The following is a 21,032-nucleotide window of genomic DNA, read 5'->3' as shown; positions in this document are numbered from 1 at the left end:
AGGAGCCAGAGCGTTCAGCTATCAAGCTCCTCTCCTGTGGAACCAGGTTCCAGTTTGGGTTCAGGAGGCAGACACCATCTCCACATTTAAGAGTAGGCTTAAGACTTTCCTCTTTGATAAAGCTTATAGTTAGGGCTGGCTCAGGTGAGTCCTGAACCATCCCTTAGTTATGCTGCTATAGGCCTAGACTGCCGGGGGATTTCCCATGATGCACTGAGCTCCTCTCTCCTCTTCTTTCTCTCCCTCTGTATGCAACCTCATCCCATTATTGCATGTTACTAACACAACTTCTCCCCTTTCCGGTAGTCTTGTACTTTCTCGTCCCTCTCCTCTCTCCTCCTATCACTTCCTGCAGGTGTTTCTGGCTCTGGATCTGTGGTTGCGAGTCACCTGCTGCCCCCGTGTTCCTGCTCGACACCCTCTGCCGCAACAACTATTGTTATTATAATCATTAACACTACTATAAATACTTGGGCTTCTGTAAATAGCATCATAGAGTATGGTCTAGACCTGCACTTTTATGAAAAGTGCTGTGAGATAACTGTTGTGATTTGGCGCTATATAAAGAAAATTTAATTGAATCAGTGTTTTTTGTTGTGTGTCCCACGATTTTAGATCCCTGGGTACAGCGGAGACCAATTTAAGTGTGACACACAACAAAAAAACAACAAGTGAGTGAGTCACTGTGTGTGCTGCAGTCTGCTCATTATCTCCGCCCACCCGGGCTCTCACAGAAAAGCCTACGTGACAAAAATGTTTTATGAGCAGTCTGCGAGTGACTTTTCAGACAACCTACCGTATGCCCCTCCCCGCCCCCCATGCTAAGCGTCAACATAGACAGACTCTTCACCGGAGTACTACCATTTCTCTTGATGCTCCAGTCGCTCTCTGCAACAGAGCGACGTCGGCAGCAGCTGAAGCAGTAAGACAGCAGAAAACAGGGAAAAGATAAGGAAGCTTTGGCTCGCTGGCCATTTAATGTTAGCTGTATCGGTGCCTTTTGTTTTCAGCATGTCACTTTTTTTATAAAGCCGACTTGCTTGTCACCTTTTGTCAACCAACCAGTCACAGGCTGGGTGGAGCGGGACATTAAAAATTGTTTGACATGCTACAGCAAATTATTAAATGTTGAACAACATGATTATTGACAAGTTAGTACTTAGCATTAACAAATTACAGACCAATGTAGAGCCTTTTGCTTTCACAAGGATTCAATTTTAAAAAACAACCAACAAAAATGAAACCACTCTAACTGGCTATAATATTCAACTAGTGACAAAAAAAGTATACTATTATATGAAATTCTAATGAATGTAGTATTTAATATATTATTGTTATGTATTCTTTATTTAATACACTCGTGTACAGTTCCTGGTTGCGGATAAACACTCTTCATTAGACAGATGTACACTGAGCCGATGCCAGTGTGCCAATATTTGCTGCTTCTGTCCACCTCCTCTGTTTTACTAGTTATTGTTATAAATATTGTTTCTTTGTTCAAGTTGAGAAATACACATTTCAAAATGAAAGTATTTTGTGCATTTTTGTTGATAATTAAGCAAGTAGACTAATAGTACCATTTGTTCCATTATAATTGAATTGCAGTTTGCAATATGACCTTTTCTCCAAATCGTGCAGCCCTACTTCAGTTAAAGTGCAGCATTATTGTTAACAGGCTATAACGTGCAGAACTGTGGGTCTGGGCTCTAAGTTCATGGAGGGAGTTATATGAAGGAACTGTTTGACCATTCAATCCAAAAAGAAAGAAAAAAAACAAAACGTTTACCTGGAGGACTGGTCCGATGTCATCACATGGCACCTCTGAGTCTTCCAAGTGAAGAAGCTCATCATCATCACAACAACCCCCCTCTTCTCCATTTGATTTATTGGCTAAAAACAAATAATCCAAATTTAATCTTTGTTAAAAATATTAAAACATCTCCTCTTAATATGATGTCAAGCACATTACACGGTGTGATACTCCCTCCACAGACAGACCATCAAGAATCTGACTTAATTTCACAACATATGTATGAACAACACAGTCAATACTGTTTACTGTGTCTCAGTAAATAAAAGCAATGCACAAATAAACAGACTGTGACTAATCATATTATTGTTACATCAACGTGGGGTAGACTAAATATGTATGAGGTGTAGTGTGCGACCACGCTGGGACACCACACAGTGTAGCATGGATGGTGAATGGTCTCTACTTGCATAGCACCTTTCTAGTCTTTTGTGCATTTACACTACGTCACATTCACCCATTAACACACACATGCCATCAGTATAAGAAATACACATTCAATTCGGGGTTCAGTATTTCAAATAGCAGACTGGGAGAGCTAAGGAAAGGAACCAACGACCTTCTGATAAGTGGACTCCTGAACCCCTGAGTTAAATCTGCCCCATGGATAGCAACATGCATGCTGGTAGTCACAGCTTGCAGCCACTAGTAGCTACTGACGGGCTCTCTATGCCTGTGCTGGACAGACAGGGCAGCACTCACTGAAGCACATGCCCCTTTGAGAGAGTCCCTGGTGAACCTGTGTTGTAGCTCGGCAGCTGTCAGCGCCATGGTAAACCACATGGCTATAATGTTTGTAAAGCTCCGAATATAGCACAGCTGTCAGTGGGACTATGTGCTGTGTTTAGTATGTTTTCACTGAGAGAGATACAACCCTCTTTCAAGGAAACGTATACTAACAACAATTAGTACAGTCATTTGCACAAATGATTAATCGAAAAAACTGAAACTGGTAAGTCATCATAAATGATTTTTGTTCTAATAAAAGCAAATCCTGTCCAGATTATAATTTCTGTACCGTTAATCTGCTTTCTTGTTCTTTTCTTGCAGACTGGTTCACTCCCTTTCTCTTTTAGTTGGTCTTCTTCGTCGCCCACTTCAGAAGCCTGTCCTGAGTCTGAGTCCGAGTCCAGAGTTGCTGTCACCTCCTTCATCAAATCTTCAATAGCGAAGGGAGCCTGGTCAATAATAGTGCTAAAGATGCTGTTGCAGATGGCTCTGAAGAGAGTCACACTGTTAAGACAGACATCAAAAGAAGCAACAGACGTCAGGATTAGCAGATGGGAAGTAGTCAGGCCAACGGTTACAGTGTTTCCCTCAGAATGACAGTGTAACTGTGGCGCAAATACAGCATGCTAGCCTCGAAATCCCAGCTGTATTTCAACATTAACTTAGCTCTCCTTATTAGCTAGGCTCCTTACATGCTTTCTAATAACTTTTGATAGCTGGGTCTCCGACATTAAAAGCGTTGTGTTGGACAGATTTGTGCAGCTGTGTTAACGAGGGAGAGAGAGCGAGAGATTGAGGGACGGATGAGAGAGACGAGTGAGAGGAAGTGCTGCGCGAATACGCGCTGCCTGCAGCTCAAATACGATTTTAAATAGGCCTAGTAAAAAATAAATTGAAGATCAGTGTGTGGCGGTCAGTGGCGGGCCGCCACAAATAAATGAACGTATGGGAAACACTGGGTTAGCATCAGAATTAAGACGAAACAAGCTGCTTCAGGTTCATGCATCTGTGCTGGTTCAGACCTGAACAAACAGTCAACACGGACCCTTTTCCAATAAATCCTCACTGATATTCCTTGGATAACTATGACCTGGATACATGACAGTGCCATTTTTCATTTTTATTGCTAGGTCATTTTTGTAATATTGCGTCCAGTTTAAGAGACAACAACTAAATCACAATAAATCAAGCAGAAAAAGCTGAGATGATATGGACTTACTCCTTTGTTTTGGCTGCTGTTTTGCAGAATGGATAAATGAATGTCAAGTTTTGGTCAGCAGTGAGCTGTGAAAAGAAAAGAAAAATACACGTGTATTTCCTCATAATTAAGTGCTGGAAAATTGGAGGATTAATTAATTAAGGGATCAGTAAGACAGATTGATAAATTAGTTTAAGTTATACTGGAAAAATAACAAACCAAGAATTAAATTGAACTGCAACTGTACCTCTGCTGAACCTACAGCTGCTAGTTCAGTCATGTAAAGGTCCAGGATGTGGAACTGCAGCCCGCTGGGCGCTCCGCTACCACACTGCAAGAGCTGTGCAGTCAGCAGCTCCAGAAATCTGGCAACCACACTGAGGAGACACAGCGACCGCTTTCATTTTTAAATTACATGACAGGAACTTGACCAAAAAGCTTTTGTAGACAAGTTTTAATGCATTACCTGCTCTCCCACTTTTTCCTTTTCAGCAACTCAAAGGTTTGTCTGAACATGAAGCGAACCAGCTGTTAACAGAGGAAAATAATCATTTTTATCAGTGATAAAGTAAAAATCACACCTCATTTGTTGCATTTGCTTCATTTATATACACAGTCTTCAAAAAAATCAAACAGGCTGACTCAGGGAACCTGTCATTACTGTCAGTGGCACAGAGTCAAAACAAGTCAGACTAGGCCCGTAACATCAGTTAAGCATAGCAAGGCTTTTTTGCCCTCTTTGCTTTCACTCATTTACCTCATCAGGTGTTGATACCAGGATATGAGCCAGACTGCTTAATTTTTGTTGTTCTGAGTTCTCAGATGGACTCTCAGCTAGCTACCAAATGTGAACGTCTCTTTGCAGGACTTAAAATGAACATGGAGCAAATAGGAGTAATGTGATCTCGAGCAATGTGATCTCGACGTTGGGGTTGGTAAGTTACAGCATCTTACGGCATCTAAAAATAAATAAATATCTGCTTCAGCTGCTTACAACAAACTTTTCCACAATATTCTGATTTTTTGAGATGCACCTTAGACACCAAAGTGTTGTATACTGGTTCAAATTCTGAGCCAGCAGTAGACTCTCTTCAAAGCAGGCATTTTGAGAGTGCACATGAAAAGCACAACATTAATAATGTCTCTGTCAAATCTTATTTTGCAGTTGGTACGTTGCATGGCCATGAGTGTATTCAATACGGGCAAATGTGACATGTTGTGTAACGCAATCTGAGTGGTCACCAACTAGAAAGGCACTTTATAAGTGCAGTCCGTAGTATCGAAAATGGCATCGAACGTCAATATTTTTCAAGGTGTTATCGAAGTTAGAAATTCCACAACACTAGTATCATTTTAAAAAACAGCATATGTTGTTAGAAGTATCCTTATGGCATCATATGGAAATGTTTATAATGAAGTCACAGAATGACAGTGTTACTGTAGCAGGGGGTCGCTCTCCCCGTATGTGTCTGCTCAGCTAACTTCCTCCATGAGCAGTAAGACACAGAACCGATATAATTTAAAGAGATATAAAATAAGACAATATCGTTTATCCCACTATAGTTTTGAGTTAATGTGTTTCCGTAAAGTCCTGCCAGTGTTTGCTCGTCTCTCTCCCTCACCACGCAGCCCCGCCTCTTCCTCTGTGTCTGCACGCAGCCGTCTACTCACAAACTACTAACTAACATGGAGGGAGACACAGTGCTGGTCTACTGCTGAAGACCTGGCTTGTAAAAAGAAATAAACAACGGTTGAGTCAGTGTTTCCCACACATTCACTTGGTCCATGTTAGGTGATACATTGCAGCATTTATCAGAGAAAGAGATATTACGTTACATGTCACAACACGGTGGATATTTCACAAGAGTGGACCAGGTAAAGAGACAAACACACCAGTCAGATGTTATTCGTTAGCTACCACGTTGGTTTTGTTTTGATAGGCTACCTCGTCAACGCGCCTCCTCAACATGCAGCTCAGCTGCTGCTGTGAAGGGAATCACCAGAGGAAAAGTCCAGAAGACAAGTTCTGTTTCTTTCACTTTAACGTAGCCTACTAACAATGGAGAAAGTCAACGGATCAGACATGCAGGGAAGGAGAGATGGAAAGAAGTGGGCACGCTGACGTGTTTGCAGCAGAGGTACGTTAGGTCTGTGAGTGCGAAGAGAAGTGAAGGAGGCAGTGAGTGACACTTAAAATGGAGAATGAAGTGTAATTAAAACAGTGAAATAAAAAACAAGCTAGGTTACTATAAATAGTAAAAACCTGCCCGCTGACCCCCCAGCCCACCTAGCAGAAAATACTGATATATATATTTTATAGTGGAATTCTGCCCAACAGTACCGGGATATAACGTTTTGGTCCATATCACCCAGCCCTACTTACCTGGAAGAACTTGTCCATCCGCAGCCTGTCAATACCTGTCCACTCTCTTTTGAAAGTCTGCAGGAAGCTCTCCAAGAACAAAAACTCTGCAGGGAACAGCACATCGTCATCATCGTGAAACATACAGCATGTGCCATGGTCCGATTTACCTGCTCTTATTAAATCATAGGTTATGAAATCACACATGGACAACTTACGACCGTCAATATTGTGGAAGCTGTGGATCAGGCTGGATATTTGGTTTGATAGATCCCCCTATGAAAGAAAAGTGAAGACTCCATGAACATCAAACCAGGCAGGAGAGGGGTGGTTCACTTAACATGATCACATTTAAGGTTTTCTGGACAGACAAACATTCGATTTCTTCTGATTGGGGATTTGAGGAGTTTATCGTTCTCCATCAAGATGTTGTAAGCACCCATATGAAACTTTGAGACAACAATCTTTGAGCTGATATTTCTATTTTAGAAAAAACATTTAGCACAATCATTTTTAGCACAATCATTTTTATCACCACGAACACATGAAGCAGCATGAAACAAGTGAAGCGAAAGTATTTTACTTTCTGTCTCCACACGAGGACATTACCATTTGTTAAAACGTATTATTTAAAAAGGTAAATATTTCTTTATCACCTTCATGTTGCTGTCATGGTAATGTAACATTACACTACGTGTCATCTAATGTTAGGCCTTTTCATATTTTGTGTTTATTTACCGGACACGAAAGAGCGAGAAAACAGCTGAAACTAACAGTACAGACAACAATAACTGTATAGTCTGTGAATCCTTTCAGTTGGTTGTTTTTGCCCCATACTGATGCAGAAATACATTTGATTATCATACTGCATTACTCAATATTGAAATAAATCCATGTCAGAAACATTTACAGTTTTAAGTAAAGTAGCCTAATTAATGTATGTTATTGTTATTACAGCACATCAGTGAAGAGGAAATTTGATTAATTTTAAGTTATGCTGCTATTGTTATTATTCTAATGTGCTTCATCAGGATGATTTAATAAAATATTAATGATTAGACATGTTTTTGATATTTATTTTGGATAAATTGGTATGTTAATCTAGTAATTGGCAACTTTTTTTCTGTAGAATAAACAAAATTAGGCTTGAGATTAATCGACTTGAAAAATAATCGTTATGTACAGCACTAATTACATCCATTACTCAATCAACAAAAAATTAACTGGCAACTAGGACTGGGCAAATGCGTTATCAAAGCAAAACAAATTCATATCATTCAATATCGATAATTATACATTTTAAATAATAATTTCAAGTTTAAAGGCTGATTTTTGCTCCTGAGGGAAAGTTGAAGAAACCAGACGTCAATTGAGGTCTCAAACTTTTCTTTATGGTCAGTACAAACCCTTGAGGCCAAACAGTGGATCATTTAAGCTAACTGTGTCGCTACGGCCCGAAGACGTCATGAACGAATCGATTATTAAATTCGTTGGCAACAAATTTAATAATAAATTTTTGTCAACTATGTCGATTAGTTGTTGCACCCATACTAGGGTTACACCCTTGATTTAAAAAGCCCTCACTCGTCCCAACTCAAGTTGAGAACTACCGGCCAGTTTCTCTACCATTTTTATCCAAAACTATCAAACAGGCAGTCTTCAAATAGGTCTCAGAATTCCTCCCACGGAATGACGTCCAAGATTCATATCAGTCTGGTTTTAAGAGTGCCCATTCATGGCCTCTGGCTGGGCTGGAGGACCGTTGGCCTGGTTCTCCCGCGTTATCGCTCCCAGCTTCCCGGCACGGCTTTCTGCTGTTCTTCCTTGGGGCGGGGTACAGCTTCCCCCGGGACATGCGGTCTGGGGTCCTTTGCACTTTAGGGGGTCGCGGGGGGGCCCTGGCTTCTGGGGGTGGGGGTCTCTGGGCGCTGCGCGGGTTGATCCGGTTGCAGTTTGCAAGTAGTTTTCGGGATGTGCAGTGTGGGTGCGGGTCAGGGCTGTACTCCGGTTTGTTCTGGGTTTGTGCCTGGAGTTCTCGGCCCCTGATGGGTGGGTTGGTGGTGGCATGCAGCTGAGCTGGTTGATTTTGCCTCGTTGCTGGCTTGGCTGGTGTTGCACGGCGGCCAGGGGGCGTGCTGTGCATGGGGGATGTCGGCTGGCGCCTTAATTTTTTCCGGCGGTTGGGGGGACGGCAGACTTTTATTGGCAGGCGTGTTTACATTACGATGCATCTTTGTTTTTTGATTATTTTTTTTTTCCTTCTCACACCCCTATTGGCTACTGGCGTTCTTGCCTGCCTGTTGCTGGGGTAGGTGTGGCACAGTCGTGGCATCGCACTCTCACTAACAACTACATTCTTTAACAGGCTTATGCGCACACACATGTACACACACACACACACACAGTCTCACACACAGACACAAACAAACTTAGGTTGTCCCTGGTAAAATTATTCCTGATGCTTTTCTTTCAGTTACTTATTTAAATTAATTGTTATTATCCCAGCTCTCGTGGCTGTGTTGTGTTGCTTATTTAGTGTGTGTGACTGTTTCTTGTTTTCATTTTTCTCTTAGTTGTCATACTATGTCAGCTGTTTATTGCTGCTGTTCGGCTGGTTGTCTACTATTATTATTGTTTTTATTGTTTGTTTGTTTGTTTTTCTCCTCCCCAAGCCCCCCTCTCTGTTCTATTGCAGGTTTCGTTGCTTTCTGCAATTGGTGTTTCCCACTGCTTTTTCCTGTTGTCCCCACCTTCCATCCCCCTTCTCTTGCGGGTCTTGTCCTTTCTCTGTGCTGCCTGTTTGTGCCCCCCTATCCCCGTGTCTGCCCCCCTGTCCGGCCCGGTGACAAATCAATACATAATTAAATAAATAATAAAACAGAGGAGTATTTTAATACTCTCCTGTTAAAGTAAAATCTGTCTGGCACAATATGGTATCCAGGTCATCATACTCTATGCCAGGCTGCTGGGCAGGACAGGTTTTGAAAAAAAAAAAAAAAAAAAAAAAAAGAGAGTGCCCACTCTACTGAAACGGCTCTTCTGTCTGTAACAGAAGCCCTAAGGTCAGCTAAAGCTGCAGCCCAATCCTCGGTTCTTATCCTGCTTGACCTATCAGCTGCCTTTGACACAGTCAACCACAGGATCCCGCTATCCGCTCTCTCAGCAATGGGAATCTTGGGTAAAGCACTCCTGTGATTCGAGTACTTCCTCTCTGGGCGTTCCTACAATGTTTTGTGGCAAGGACAATTATCCTCCTCCCACTGCCTCTCCACAGGGGTGCCCCAAGTCTCAGTGCTAGGGCCCCTTCTCTTCTCAATTTACACCACCTCACTGGGGCCGATCATTCGCTCACACGGCTTCTTTTACCACTGCTACGCAGACGACACGCAACTCTACATATCCTTCCCGCCAAATGACCCCACCATCTCGGCGCGGATCACGGACTGTCTATCAGACATATCTGCACGGATGAAGGATGCCAACTTCAACTAAACCTCTTTAAGACTGAACTCTTGGTCATTCCAGCCAAGCAATCTATCCACCATAACATCAAACTACAAATTGACTCCGCAACCATCACTCCAACCAGCCATGGTTACCTCTCGCCTCAACTATTGCAATGCCCTCCTAGCAGGTCTTCCAGCTTGTGTGGTGAAACCCTTACAAATGGTTCAGAACGCAGCAGCGCGTCTGGTTTTTGATCAGCCCGAAAGGACTCATGTCACTCCATTACTCAGTGACCTCCACTGGCTCCCCGTGGCCTCCAGAATCAAATTCAAGTCACTAATGCAGCATACAGAGTGACTACTGGGTCTGCATCCATCTACCTAAACTCCATAATACAAACTTACGTTCCTTCTCGGCCGCTACGCTCCTCCAATGAACGCCGCCTGGCTCTGCCATCCCTTCACACAAAGCAATCCCAGTCCCTGTTCTCATCTGTGACACCACGATGATGTAACGAGCTACCACACGCCATCAAAGCAGGGGCGTCCCTCTCTAACTTCAAGAAGCTCTTGAAAACTCATCTCTTCCAAGAACACTTTCTCTTATAACACCTCTAACTCCTAACCTCTAACATGCACTTCCTGTGCTCTTCTTCTTCTATCCCCTACAGTTATCTTGTATTGATTGCACTTTGTTAACTAACTTCTTTCCCTAGGTATTTTTACCCCATTGATGCGATACGTGCCATTAGCACTTACTAGTATTTATTGCTGCTTTTATTAATGTGTTGTCAGTTGTAGATCTCATGCTGTATTTTATGCTCTGTTAATGATTGCATGTTGTTCCTCAAATGTAAGTTGCTTTGGATAAAAGCGTCTATGGAGGAAATTATACTGCGATAATCCAATCCGCTTCATTTCACATTTTACAAAACACAAAGTTACCAAAGTGCTGCACAGAAGACTCAAACATACAAAACAATTAAAATAAAATTTTGTAAAACCAAAATAAGAGCATCAGGTTTAAATACTAAAATACAGTAAAACAATAAAAGACATCAGAGGACCACACAACTCACGCGGAGTTAAAAGCCAAAGAATAAAAATGTGTCTTTAGACGAGACTTAAAACACTCAACTGTAGGGGCTGTTCGGACATGGAGGGGCAGAGCGTTCCAGAGTATAGGTCCAACCACAGAAAAGGCCCTGTCCCCCCTGAGTTTTAAGTCTAATAATAGTTACTGCTTTATTGCCCAGCCCTAGTGGCAACAACCTTGATAATCAACTAATGAATACAATTATTCAAGGGTTAAAGCAAAAGTGGCTGGTCCAGCCTCTCCAATGTGCAGATTTTCAGTATTTATTTGTTTCAAATTGAGTATTTTGGGGTTTTGGACTGAAAAGAAAAAGACATCTGAAGACATCACCTTGGAATTCTCAGAATTTGTAACGATTTGCAGCATTTTTGGCTATATATACACACACACACCAGATAACTGAAGCTGACTCTACCCACTTGTGAAGCCTCTGCAGCCCTTTTCAGACATAACTTTACAATACAAACACTGCAGACTTCATCTGTTAGAGGGACAACTTTGGAGCTTTTAAACTAAGGTCCATGATAAAACACAAGCGTCTGTAATGGCTTCATTCAGTCACTGCTGGAGAACAGCAATGAGTCTGAAGTGTTTATATCAAGAAAGAAGTGTATTCTTTGTTCTTTCATTGGCTTATCAGAGCAGATCAGAAATCACTGTTGGTTTGTAAAACTTATTTTGCCATTGAAGCTTTAATGAATGCCCATCATGGGTGTGGCTGTTTTTTGGTTTTGTACACACACACACACACACACAATAGTTGTTCCCTGCACTGTGAGGGAAAACATCTCTTTACAGACTGATCCGACATGTTTTCTGATTTATTAAAAGGATTATTATTATTACTGATGGGAATTAAGTGATTCATTTATTATAGTAAGTTTCAGAAGGCAGAACAAGATTTGCATTGTCTCCTATTGTGTTTAACCTTGTGTGTTGCTGCTTTTTATTCAGGCCAAAGTCCTACAGACACTAGATCCACCCTAGCAAGAAGTGACTTGATGCTTAATCCAACACTAGACCTAGATCTGAAATTGCCATCATATTTGCAAACATTAACAAAGCATACCTGGAGCAGCGGTTTGTCCTGCATCCACAGGCAGTAGAACAAACCCTTCCATAGCTTGAGCAGCTCATCACCTGTGAACCCACCTGTACAGAGGACGTAAGACGATCTGTGAAACATTTCCTTAATCAAGGAGACAAGTTAGCTGAATACTAAAACTGTGGACTGCAGCAGTAATCAATAAGTCATTATCTTTTCAGGCCCAGACAGATAACCAATTGATACCATCTTTTTACAGTGGACATAGTTTTCAGTTACTGACCTTAGAGACTGCTTGTTTAATCATAACTTTACATTATTGCAACAATAACGTCTCAACATGGTTAATGTCCTGGTGATCGTGGCTTTATTACAGTTAACTGATGGTTAGCTGTAACACTGGATAGCTTTTTGATCAAAAAGCTAACTTCCTCCACACGTGTGCACTGGCAACCATTTTTTAAAACAACAGCCACATGTGTCAACCTAGCACCGCGTCCTTTATTATTACTACCACCAGTCTCTTATAGCCATTAATGTATAGTTCACACTAACGTTAACAGTTCCACAGATTTTCAAGGAAAATTAATGCTAGTTTAGTATTTGAGCTGTGTTAGCAAGCTCTGTCAGAGCTGACGTTAGCTGGCAGGTTAGCTTACCTGTCGCTTTCTGAGACCTGACATTTATGTATTTCCTCAGTTTCTTTATGGCCTTGGTTCGAATGGGCTTCTCGTTGGAGGCTAATCGCTGTGCGAACTGGACCTCTGGCTCTTGAATCGACGCCATGTTCACACTGATTCACGTGGAGTCTCTCAACTGTCCCCTGCTTTGCACTCCTTTCTATTCTTCCCACGTTTCCTCCGTGCGGCGCGATCTGATGACGTACCCAGAACTCATACACACTGGGGGCCTTTCTCATGCTGCGTTCCAGGCAACTCGGAACAGGGAAATTTCCGACTTACAACTAGAAAAACTACCCTGGAACGCCACCTTAAGTCGGATTTCCTACTCGTGAACGCGGAGAAAAAATGGCCCAATCCCAATGTCCCCCCTCACAGACTCACAGACTTTGAGGCGCGTTCCCGGGAAGTCCGTGAGGGCTTAGGGCTGTCCCACTTTCAAATCGTCAAGTGCGCGAGGGCTCTCTCGCGGTCATTTTGAGACTTTTTAGACCCTTTTCGTAAGTCCGCATTTCTGCAGACTTTGACTGAGGGAATTGCCCACAGTTCATAGCGGTATGACGTAAAACACGGGGGTTACACATAGACTGTATGGGGTTATCACATAATAGAAGTCTTCAGTAAAGCCTCTGGTCTCCGATTAAACCTTAAAAATGTTGAGTTAATTGCTAATATTCCTGTGAAAAGCTTACTTACATAGGTATTGTAATTGATAAAAATGAACCCCAAAGATGCAAGAATTATGAGGGACGAAAAATGACATATCTATAAATGAATTAATAAATATATAAATGCAGAAATAAATTAAAATTAAATATATTTTGGTAATTAAAATTTCTGTATTTATTTATGCATTTCTACATGCATTTATTTCTGTATTTCTACATGTATTTATATATTTATTGATTTATTTATACATTTATATATTTATTTATTTCCACATTTCTTTATGCCTGTATTTCCACATTTATTTTTCCCTGCGCCTGTATGCTAATAGAGTGGGTGGTGCCAACATCAGTCTGAAGCATGATTGGTTAGCTGGGGGCCGCATGCAAACCAGACAGAAGCAAGTGATTCATCTATTTGACACAAGCCAGCTACATAGTAGATTCCTTTAGTAAAAGATATGCAGTGTCGACCTACATGGATTCTTCCATGGTTAATACAACAACAGCTAGAGTAGATTCTTCCACTGTTGGTGTAGTTTTTGTAGTTAGTTTTTTTTTTTTTACTCTGGGAAGGCCCGCCCAACTCCTTCTCACTGATTTCAACCTTCAACCAACCGGATTTTTTACTGCCCATTTTCCTCGTCAAAAGTCTGTGGTAAGTGTGTCTAAATGACTTATTAATTCATTGTTTTGCATTTCAATAGAAGCAGCAATGTAGAATATTGATGTCCACCTACTCTGCTCGGTTGTATGTCTTAAAACACAGAATTCTGAAGGGCTAACGTGAAAGAGTTGATGGCTAATGTTAGCTCCAATGTGCCTTTAAATGGATGAGCAAAAGTAAAAAGCCTTAACTTAATCCAACGTGCTAAACTATATTTCAGTTTAAAAAATAATTTAATGCAACATAACAACTGATGCTCCAGCAGCAGGTCCTTAACATAACTTAATGACTTTAGCTTTCTATAGGATCAGGTTCCAAGTTTCTCAAAACCCAAAAATTCCGGAGCATAACATTAAATACAGCTAACGTTTTCCGGTCTAGCTTGTGCTTTAATGCAGACCTCATATGTCCCAAGAGTGTCATTTAAAACTGATGTAACTTGAAACATGATGAATAAGAAAGCTAATGTTATTAGTGATGGCACCGAAACGCGGTCTTGAACTGGCCCGGGGCTACAGCTTAAGCCAAGAGAAAGATGAAAGACATGAGAGCGAACAATGCAGAAGAGCTGAAGGCCGCTAAGCATCCTGGTCTTCCATAACACCTCAGCAGTGCCACAGGTTGATAGCATCCATGCTACACCGCATTGAGGCAGTAATTCATGCAAAAGGGGCCCAAACCAAGTACTGAGTACATATGCATGATTATACTTTTCAGAGGGCTGACATGTATATATTTAAAATCCTTTATTTTATTGATTTCATGTAATATTCTAATTTTCTGAGATTTAGAATTTGGGGTTTTCATAAGCTGTATGCAATAATCATCGAAATTATATCAAATAAAGGCTTGAAATATCTCACTTTGCATGTAATGAGTCTATAGAATATATTAGTTTCACCTTTTAAGCTGAATTACTGAAATAAATGAACTCTTGCATGATATGCTAATTTTTCGAGTTTCACCTGTATCTATAGAACGATACATTATGGAGATAAACAAAGTTTTCGGGACGTTTGCAGTCAGTGGATCCTGAAGCCACACCTGTGACACATCTGGGACTATCACCAGTTAGCAAGAGAGAGGAACAGAGAGAAAGAGAGAGGGTTGGAAGGAGAGAGAGAGAGAAAGGGGAGGAAGTAGCCTACACAATATCCACACAGAGGTACAGTCAGTAAAGGTGATGTTGCTATGGATTGAATGAATAATGGTACAGATATATACAGTAGTGTTAATGATAATAATCGTAATGTTAATGACGACTAATAGTTTACAGACTAATGAAGCGTTACAGGCTGCGGTTGTGAACGCTGGTTTGAAGTCAGTACGTCAGAGAGCAGTAACTGTGTCTGTTGTGGTAATGGTAATAAGTTAAATATTATACAGTGTATATATACACACACACACACAGGGTGTAACGATACACCAAATCCACGGATCGGTTCAGACCTCGATTTTTGAGCCATGGTTTGGTTCATATCACCCCCCCCCCCCTTTATTTTTTTTGATAACAGAAAACCGCATCATGAGATGCTCTGGCCTACAAATCATGTTCTTGAGATTTAAGAAGTCCATATTTCTTTTGTTACAGACCCCAGTTTCTTTCACATAGTGATATATTTAATAGTTTATTCAGTGAAATTTAAATATGAAGTCCTAATATAATAATTCCCACGCTAAGTGTGAGTTATATGGCAATATCATGTTTTTACCAGTGATTTGTCGTGACCAGTTGATTAGTGTCATGGTCAAAAGGTATCACTGAGTGTGTTTCGGGGTATACCCTTTGGTTATCTTGAGCATTTCATGTGGGATGACTCAGTTTGTGTTTTTTCCCTAAGCTTTCATCGAGTTCTCCATCCAGCTGGTCTACGTCTCTGAAGAAGTAGCACTGGTGTATTTACTATCAGATCTGACAACGGTAAACTTGATTCCCATTTCTTTCACCATAGTCCATGGATTATGACTAAGACCCAGTTACACTTTAGTTGTGAAAAACCAACAAATGGTATTTATTTCTTCTCTCCTCCCTCTCTCTCCTGAACTACACTTAGATTCCAAGGGGACAACCTCTTCCAGCTCTTCCCAGTCCACCAGGCCACTGCTTGATGACGTAACCAAGTCAGCACTGTAAGTTTCATCTTGTGGCTCGGATGATTTAGTCATCCTGGATGAGATTTATTGTGAGAGCCTCCTGTGCACAGTTTTTTGATTGGTAGCTATTTCTGTAATTGAATTTACTGTAAGTTGTTCATGATTATTTATTATTACTGAATATTGTCTTGTCTTCTACTCCTTTCATAGTTAATTGAGTCTGCACTGACCAAGAAACCTGGTGGAGGTCGTATCATCAAGGCGAAGATAGCTCTGACTGGCTCCTCACAGCAACAGTTGTTGCTCTTGTTAAAGGATGATCTCAGTATTTTGAAACCTGGGCCCAATTTTCACTTATTTTGGTGTTGAAATGACTTGTAGCTTCAGAAAGTTTTAAATCAGTGCAGTAGATGGCTTCCAGGAGACATTCTGTTTTTAACGGGAAGCTGAAATCTCAAAGACAATTCTCACTCTAAAATCTTGTGAGACACATTCAACACAAACAGGAGCAGGCACACTTTGGCATCACAACTCTCTCAGGGCTTATTTGGTAGATTTTGGTTAGAGTTGATTGGTAGATTCCAAATGATGGCATGATAATGACGTTTGTTATGGGCTACAATTCTCCCCTGCAATGTACTTTAAACAAATATTTTCATTATTAAGAGAGATTTTACATGTACCATGTCTTTTAACAACAATTTCAGTATTTAAAATGAATGTGCAGTTTAATAGAGAGTGCTAAAGGAGCTGTCACACTGAAACACCCTTGAGGGTAAATGTTTTTATTTTTAATAAATTGTATGGATTACATGGATGGTTACATGGTGGTTGTTGTTTTTTTCCCCCTGCAAACATTAAAAGTTTTCCTTGTTTTAAATGTAAGCTCGACATGCTAAAGTAGAAAATTGTGAAACACTAGAAAGTAGTTATTTAGATTTTTATTTCAACAAGGTGTTTTGCAAGAATAACACTTACGGTGAGTAAATATTATTGAATTTTAGCATTTGCAGGAGTCAATGAAAAGTTTTAACACTAATGAAGAGTGAATTAATAAGAGTAAATTATGAATAACAGTGGATGTTATATTTTTATTAGTATAGAACTTGAATTGCATTTCTTGGTGTGGTGTAGTGTTAAATGTGCTCTATAAATGCGGCAGATGTTACTTATTCACATCAACTGAAGATATTAGAAGACATGTTTGTTGTAAGTATTTCATAGTCACGTTTTTAACAGAATAAGCTAGTAAGTTTTTAATCTTAATGTAGGCCATTGTATGTGTTGATTCCTTCTAACACTCATTGTCTCTATTTTAAAGCAACATTATAGTATACCTGTTCATATAATCAGCTCCATTATTAAAATGTGTGTGTTCTCCCCTTTGTGTGTAAGCAATCCCTTTGGAGCATGCTCAAACTCCACTAGGCCTACACGTTTTTCAGTCATAGTTGTCTCCAGCAATTTCCTAAAGGTAGCTTTTAAGTTGAATTTTTGAACACAATTTCAGCATTGATATTTATTCTGTGACTAAAATGTACATCTGTGCTACAGATGCAAAGCCTTGGACGCATGAAGCAACCTTGCTTCTAATTAGTCTCGTAAGGAAATTACTGAAGACTTCCAGTCTCCCATTTTAAAGAAAGTGGAAGTGTGGAGGAAAGTAGCTGCTGGAATGCTAATCAAAGGCTATGATTTCGGAGCAGATGCTTGTGACAATAAGTTCAGGCAGCTAAAACAGGTTGGTTGTGGTACTAGTATGAGTAGAAATGTACAATGAACATATTATATATAATTTGCACAGTTAGAGCCAGGGCCAATTTTACTTCTACTGTACTTATTTCATCCAATAGTAGTTGTATGTATCTAGACTTGGAAATATGGTGCATCTAGAGTTACCTCATCTATTGTGTAAAGATAAGTGTTTTGTGATTTATGTGAACTGCTACAGCAACAATGTCACAACCCTTGGGGATCTATACAATTTCTCTGTCAGCATTTGAGTAGAGCACCTCGAATACATTTACTATGCCTGGGTTTCCATTCTTAGATACAAAACTATACTGGACAACAAAAAGAAGACTGTGAGTGGTGCCAGAAGCTGGGTCTTTTTCACTCCAATGGAGGACCACTTGGCGGATGATCCCAGTGTGGATCCAGTCCACATTGTGTCCTCATTTGCCGGTGAACTTTCCCATGTCATGTGATATGTTATATTAAGTAGCACAACAGCACACATCTACATGGATTTCTAAGATACATTGGATAGTAATAGTGAGGTTCTTATTTAATAATTCATTGATCACAATCACCCACAGTCCTATCACAAATCATGTTGTATAAAAAGTAGCAGTTAGTGTTGTTAACAACTTTATATTAAAGATGGCTTTTGTGTCTCTGGTAACTAAGCTTGGGGTACTGGATGTTGGAAGTAGCTTTGTTTGCACACAACTCTCATTTACAGTATGCAGACATGTTTGAATCCACGTAGAAATGGCAAAATGTAGGCCTACTTGTTGGAGGAAAGTGTTGCCTTGATAACTCATATTTTGAGACTACCTGGTTTGATCTATTTGTCTTTACACTTAGGATCTTCATCAGAGGGTAGAGCAGGTTGGACGTTAATCGGAAGGTTGGCAGTTCAATCCCGGCTCCCCCAAGTTGCATGTCGAAGTGTCCTTGGGCAAGATAGTGAACCGCGAATTGCCCCTGGCGGCTGTTCCGCCAGTGTATGAATGTGTGTGAATGGTTAATGCAGATGTAGTGTAAAAGCACTTTGAGTGGTTGAAAAGACTAGAAAGGCGCTATACAAATACGGAGCATTTACATATAAAGGGAATGGGCTGTTTTGATAGACCCTGGCATCGTGCACAGACCCTGGCCAACCAGTGTACACATCAAGGAAGATCATCTCTGATGTACACACTGCCTGTAGTTGAATGCTTGCATATTTACTGTTTATGTAACTGTTTCTATGGAGTGTCGGTGCTGGGATGGGAATACAGTGCCTTGCGAAAGTATTCGGCCCCCTTGAACTTTTCGACCTTTTGCCACATTGCAGGCTTCAAACATAAAGATATAAAACTGTAATTTTTCGTGAAGAACCAACAACAAGTGGGACACAATCATGAAGTGGATCGAAATTTATTGGATATTTCAAACTTTTTTAACAAATAAAAAACTGAAAAATTGGGCGAAAAAATTGATAACGTGATAAAGTGGTAAAGGGCTGTCCCGTTCCTGTTTACAGCATTGTGAGCCCTCACAGCCTCTTGCACTCAATCACTTTCCAAGAGACTACAGTAAAGTGTGAGGGTTCAGGGCTTAGGGTTTAGGGGGGACATTGGGATTAGTCCAATATCTACCCGACTTCAGGAGAAGCGCTGGAATGACGTCACGCAACAATGGCAGCTCCCAGGGAAGAACATATTGTAAATGGTAAACATAAACTAAAGGGCAAAGTAAAGTATATTTGCATGCATTTAAATTCATAGAAATACATACTATCACATAGTAGAACTTGTTCTACATGTGAACGGATGTAGAAATATGTTCTTATGTGAGTAGATAGCTAGTTACAGTCAACAATCTCTGAAAGTCCTCTTCTCTGCAAAAGGTCATTCAGGAAAACAGTAAAAATGCCAAACAATGTGAAAATATTAGGTTATGGTTGTACTGTATGTATAAGGCAAATTACGTTCCGCAAATCAGGTGTGGTTCATGTCATTACTTTAATCTTGCATAGCAAAGTTATATCCCAATAATATTGTTTCAACAAAAATGTATAAATAAGAAATATAGTTAGTCAAGTGAAGAATGTTCTAAATTAAATATTAAGTGTTATAATATCAATCCAATTACCTGGATTAAAGGGACAAAACACAGCAAGATACAAACAACAAGAGAGGGCCCAAAACTGGGGCCGTCACACAAGGAAAAACTTCCTTTTAAGAGTCGGAAACCTCGAGCAGAACCATGACTAAAGGTGGGCGGCCATCTGAGAGAGAGAGAGAGAGAGAGAGAGAAAGGGCAAGAGAGAGAGAGAGAGAGAGAGCCATAAAGAGGGAGAGAGGGATGGGGGATAGGGGGGAGCAGACAGTAAAGGTAATGTTGCTATAGACTGAATGAATAATGGTATAATGCATTAATGTGATGAGGTTGCATACAGAGGAAGAGAAAGTAGAGGAGAGAGGAGCTCAGTGCATCATGGGAAGTCCCCCGGCAGTCTAGGCCTATAGCAGCATAACTAAGGGATGGTTCAGGACTCACCTGAGCCAGCCCTAACTATAAGCTTTATCAAAGAGGAAAGTCTTAAGCCTACTCTTAAATGTGGAGATGGTGTCTGCCTCCTGAACCCAAAATGAAACCTGGTTCCACAGGAGAGGAGCTTGATAGCTGAACGCTCTGGCTCCTAGTCTACTTTTGGAGACTCTAGGAACCACATGTAACCCTGCATTCTGGGAGCGCAGTGCTCTGGTGGGGTAGTAAGGTACTATGAGCTCTTTAAGATAAGATGGCGCCTGACCATTAAGAGCTTTGTAGGTAATAAGAATGATTTTAAATTATATCCTGGATTTTACTGGAAGCCAATGCAAAGAAGCTAAAACAGGAGAAATATGATCTCTTTTCCTGGTTCCTGTCAGAACACGTGCTGCAGCATTCTGGATCAGCTGAAGAGTCTTAACGGAGTTTTTCGAGCAGCCTGATAATAAGGAATTGCAGTAATCCAGCCTAGAAGTAACAAATGCATGGACTAGTTTTTCTGCATCATTTTTAGACATATTACATATAGGTAATATTACGTAGGTGAAAAAAGGCGGTCCTAGAAATTTGCTTAATGTGAGACTTAAACGACATGTCCTTCAAGGGAAACTATATTTTTAGATAATGCGTCACGGAGGTGCTTAGGCCCCAGAACAATAACTTCAGTTTTTTACATTAGAAAACATTAGAAAATTACAAGTCATCTGTAATGGAGCCTCTTGGTCTGGGGCGGGTCTGCGCGCTGGGGGGGCTGGGCGGGGTTGTCGCTGACTCTGGGGTGCTGCCGGTGCTAGAGGGGCTCTTGCTATAAGCCTTGGGCTGGAGGGACCTGGCGTCCTCCTGCTTAGGGGGGTGGGGGACGGGACTGAATGAATGATGGGGCCAGTCAGGAATCTGGTCTTCTAGCCTCCCTATGACCTCCTTCACCTTTCCCCCTTTGGTCATGTCTCACAACATACACCCTTAGGACCCTGGGG

At 40.8% G+C, this 21,032-nt stretch overlaps 1 protein-coding gene and 1 long non-coding RNA gene across 2 annotated transcripts in view; one reads left to right on the top strand and one right to left on the bottom strand.

Annotated features, from left to right (window-relative positions):
• Positions 1-12,644, bottom strand: part of LOC123973348 (ribosomal RNA processing protein 1 homolog B-like) — a 28,704-nt gene extending 16,060 nt beyond the window's left edge. Inside the window, exons 1-9 of the mRNA XM_046053286.1 lie at positions 12,346-12,644; positions 11,711-11,793; positions 6,318-6,375; positions 6,121-6,206; positions 4,204-4,265; positions 3,985-4,114; positions 3,759-3,823; positions 2,829-3,043; positions 1,787-1,890 (exon numbers count right to left, since the gene is read on the bottom strand). Of these exons, the coding sequence (XP_045909242.1) occupies positions 1,787-1,890; positions 2,829-3,043; positions 3,759-3,823; positions 3,985-4,114; positions 4,204-4,265; positions 6,121-6,206; positions 6,318-6,375; positions 11,711-11,793; positions 12,346-12,472 (930 nt within the window). The 5' untranslated portion in view covers positions 12,473-12,644. The remainder of the gene's footprint in view (positions 1-1,786; positions 1,891-2,828; positions 3,044-3,758; positions 3,824-3,984; positions 4,115-4,203; positions 4,266-6,120; positions 6,207-6,317; positions 6,376-11,710; positions 11,794-12,345) is intronic.
• An 860-nt stretch (positions 12,645-13,504) lies between these two features.
• Positions 13,505-16,609, top strand: LOC123973355. Its single transcript, XR_006825602.1, has 4 exons — positions 13,505-13,689; positions 15,540-15,619; positions 15,753-15,828; positions 16,003-16,609. It is a non-coding gene; the product is annotated as an uncharacterized LOC123973355 (long non-coding RNA).
• Positions 16,610-21,032: the final 4,423 nt, after the last annotated feature.

Source organism: Micropterus dolomieu, linkage group LG07 (assembly GCF_021292245.1).
Source record: "Micropterus dolomieu isolate WLL.071019.BEF.003 ecotype Adirondacks linkage group LG07, ASM2129224v1, whole genome shotgun sequence".
Taxonomy (NCBI): Eukaryota; Metazoa; Chordata; class Actinopteri; order Centrarchiformes; family Centrarchidae; genus Micropterus; species Micropterus dolomieu.
The sequence above is the reverse complement of the archived record's forward strand: the minus strand, read 5'-3'. Positions and strand labels throughout refer to the sequence as shown.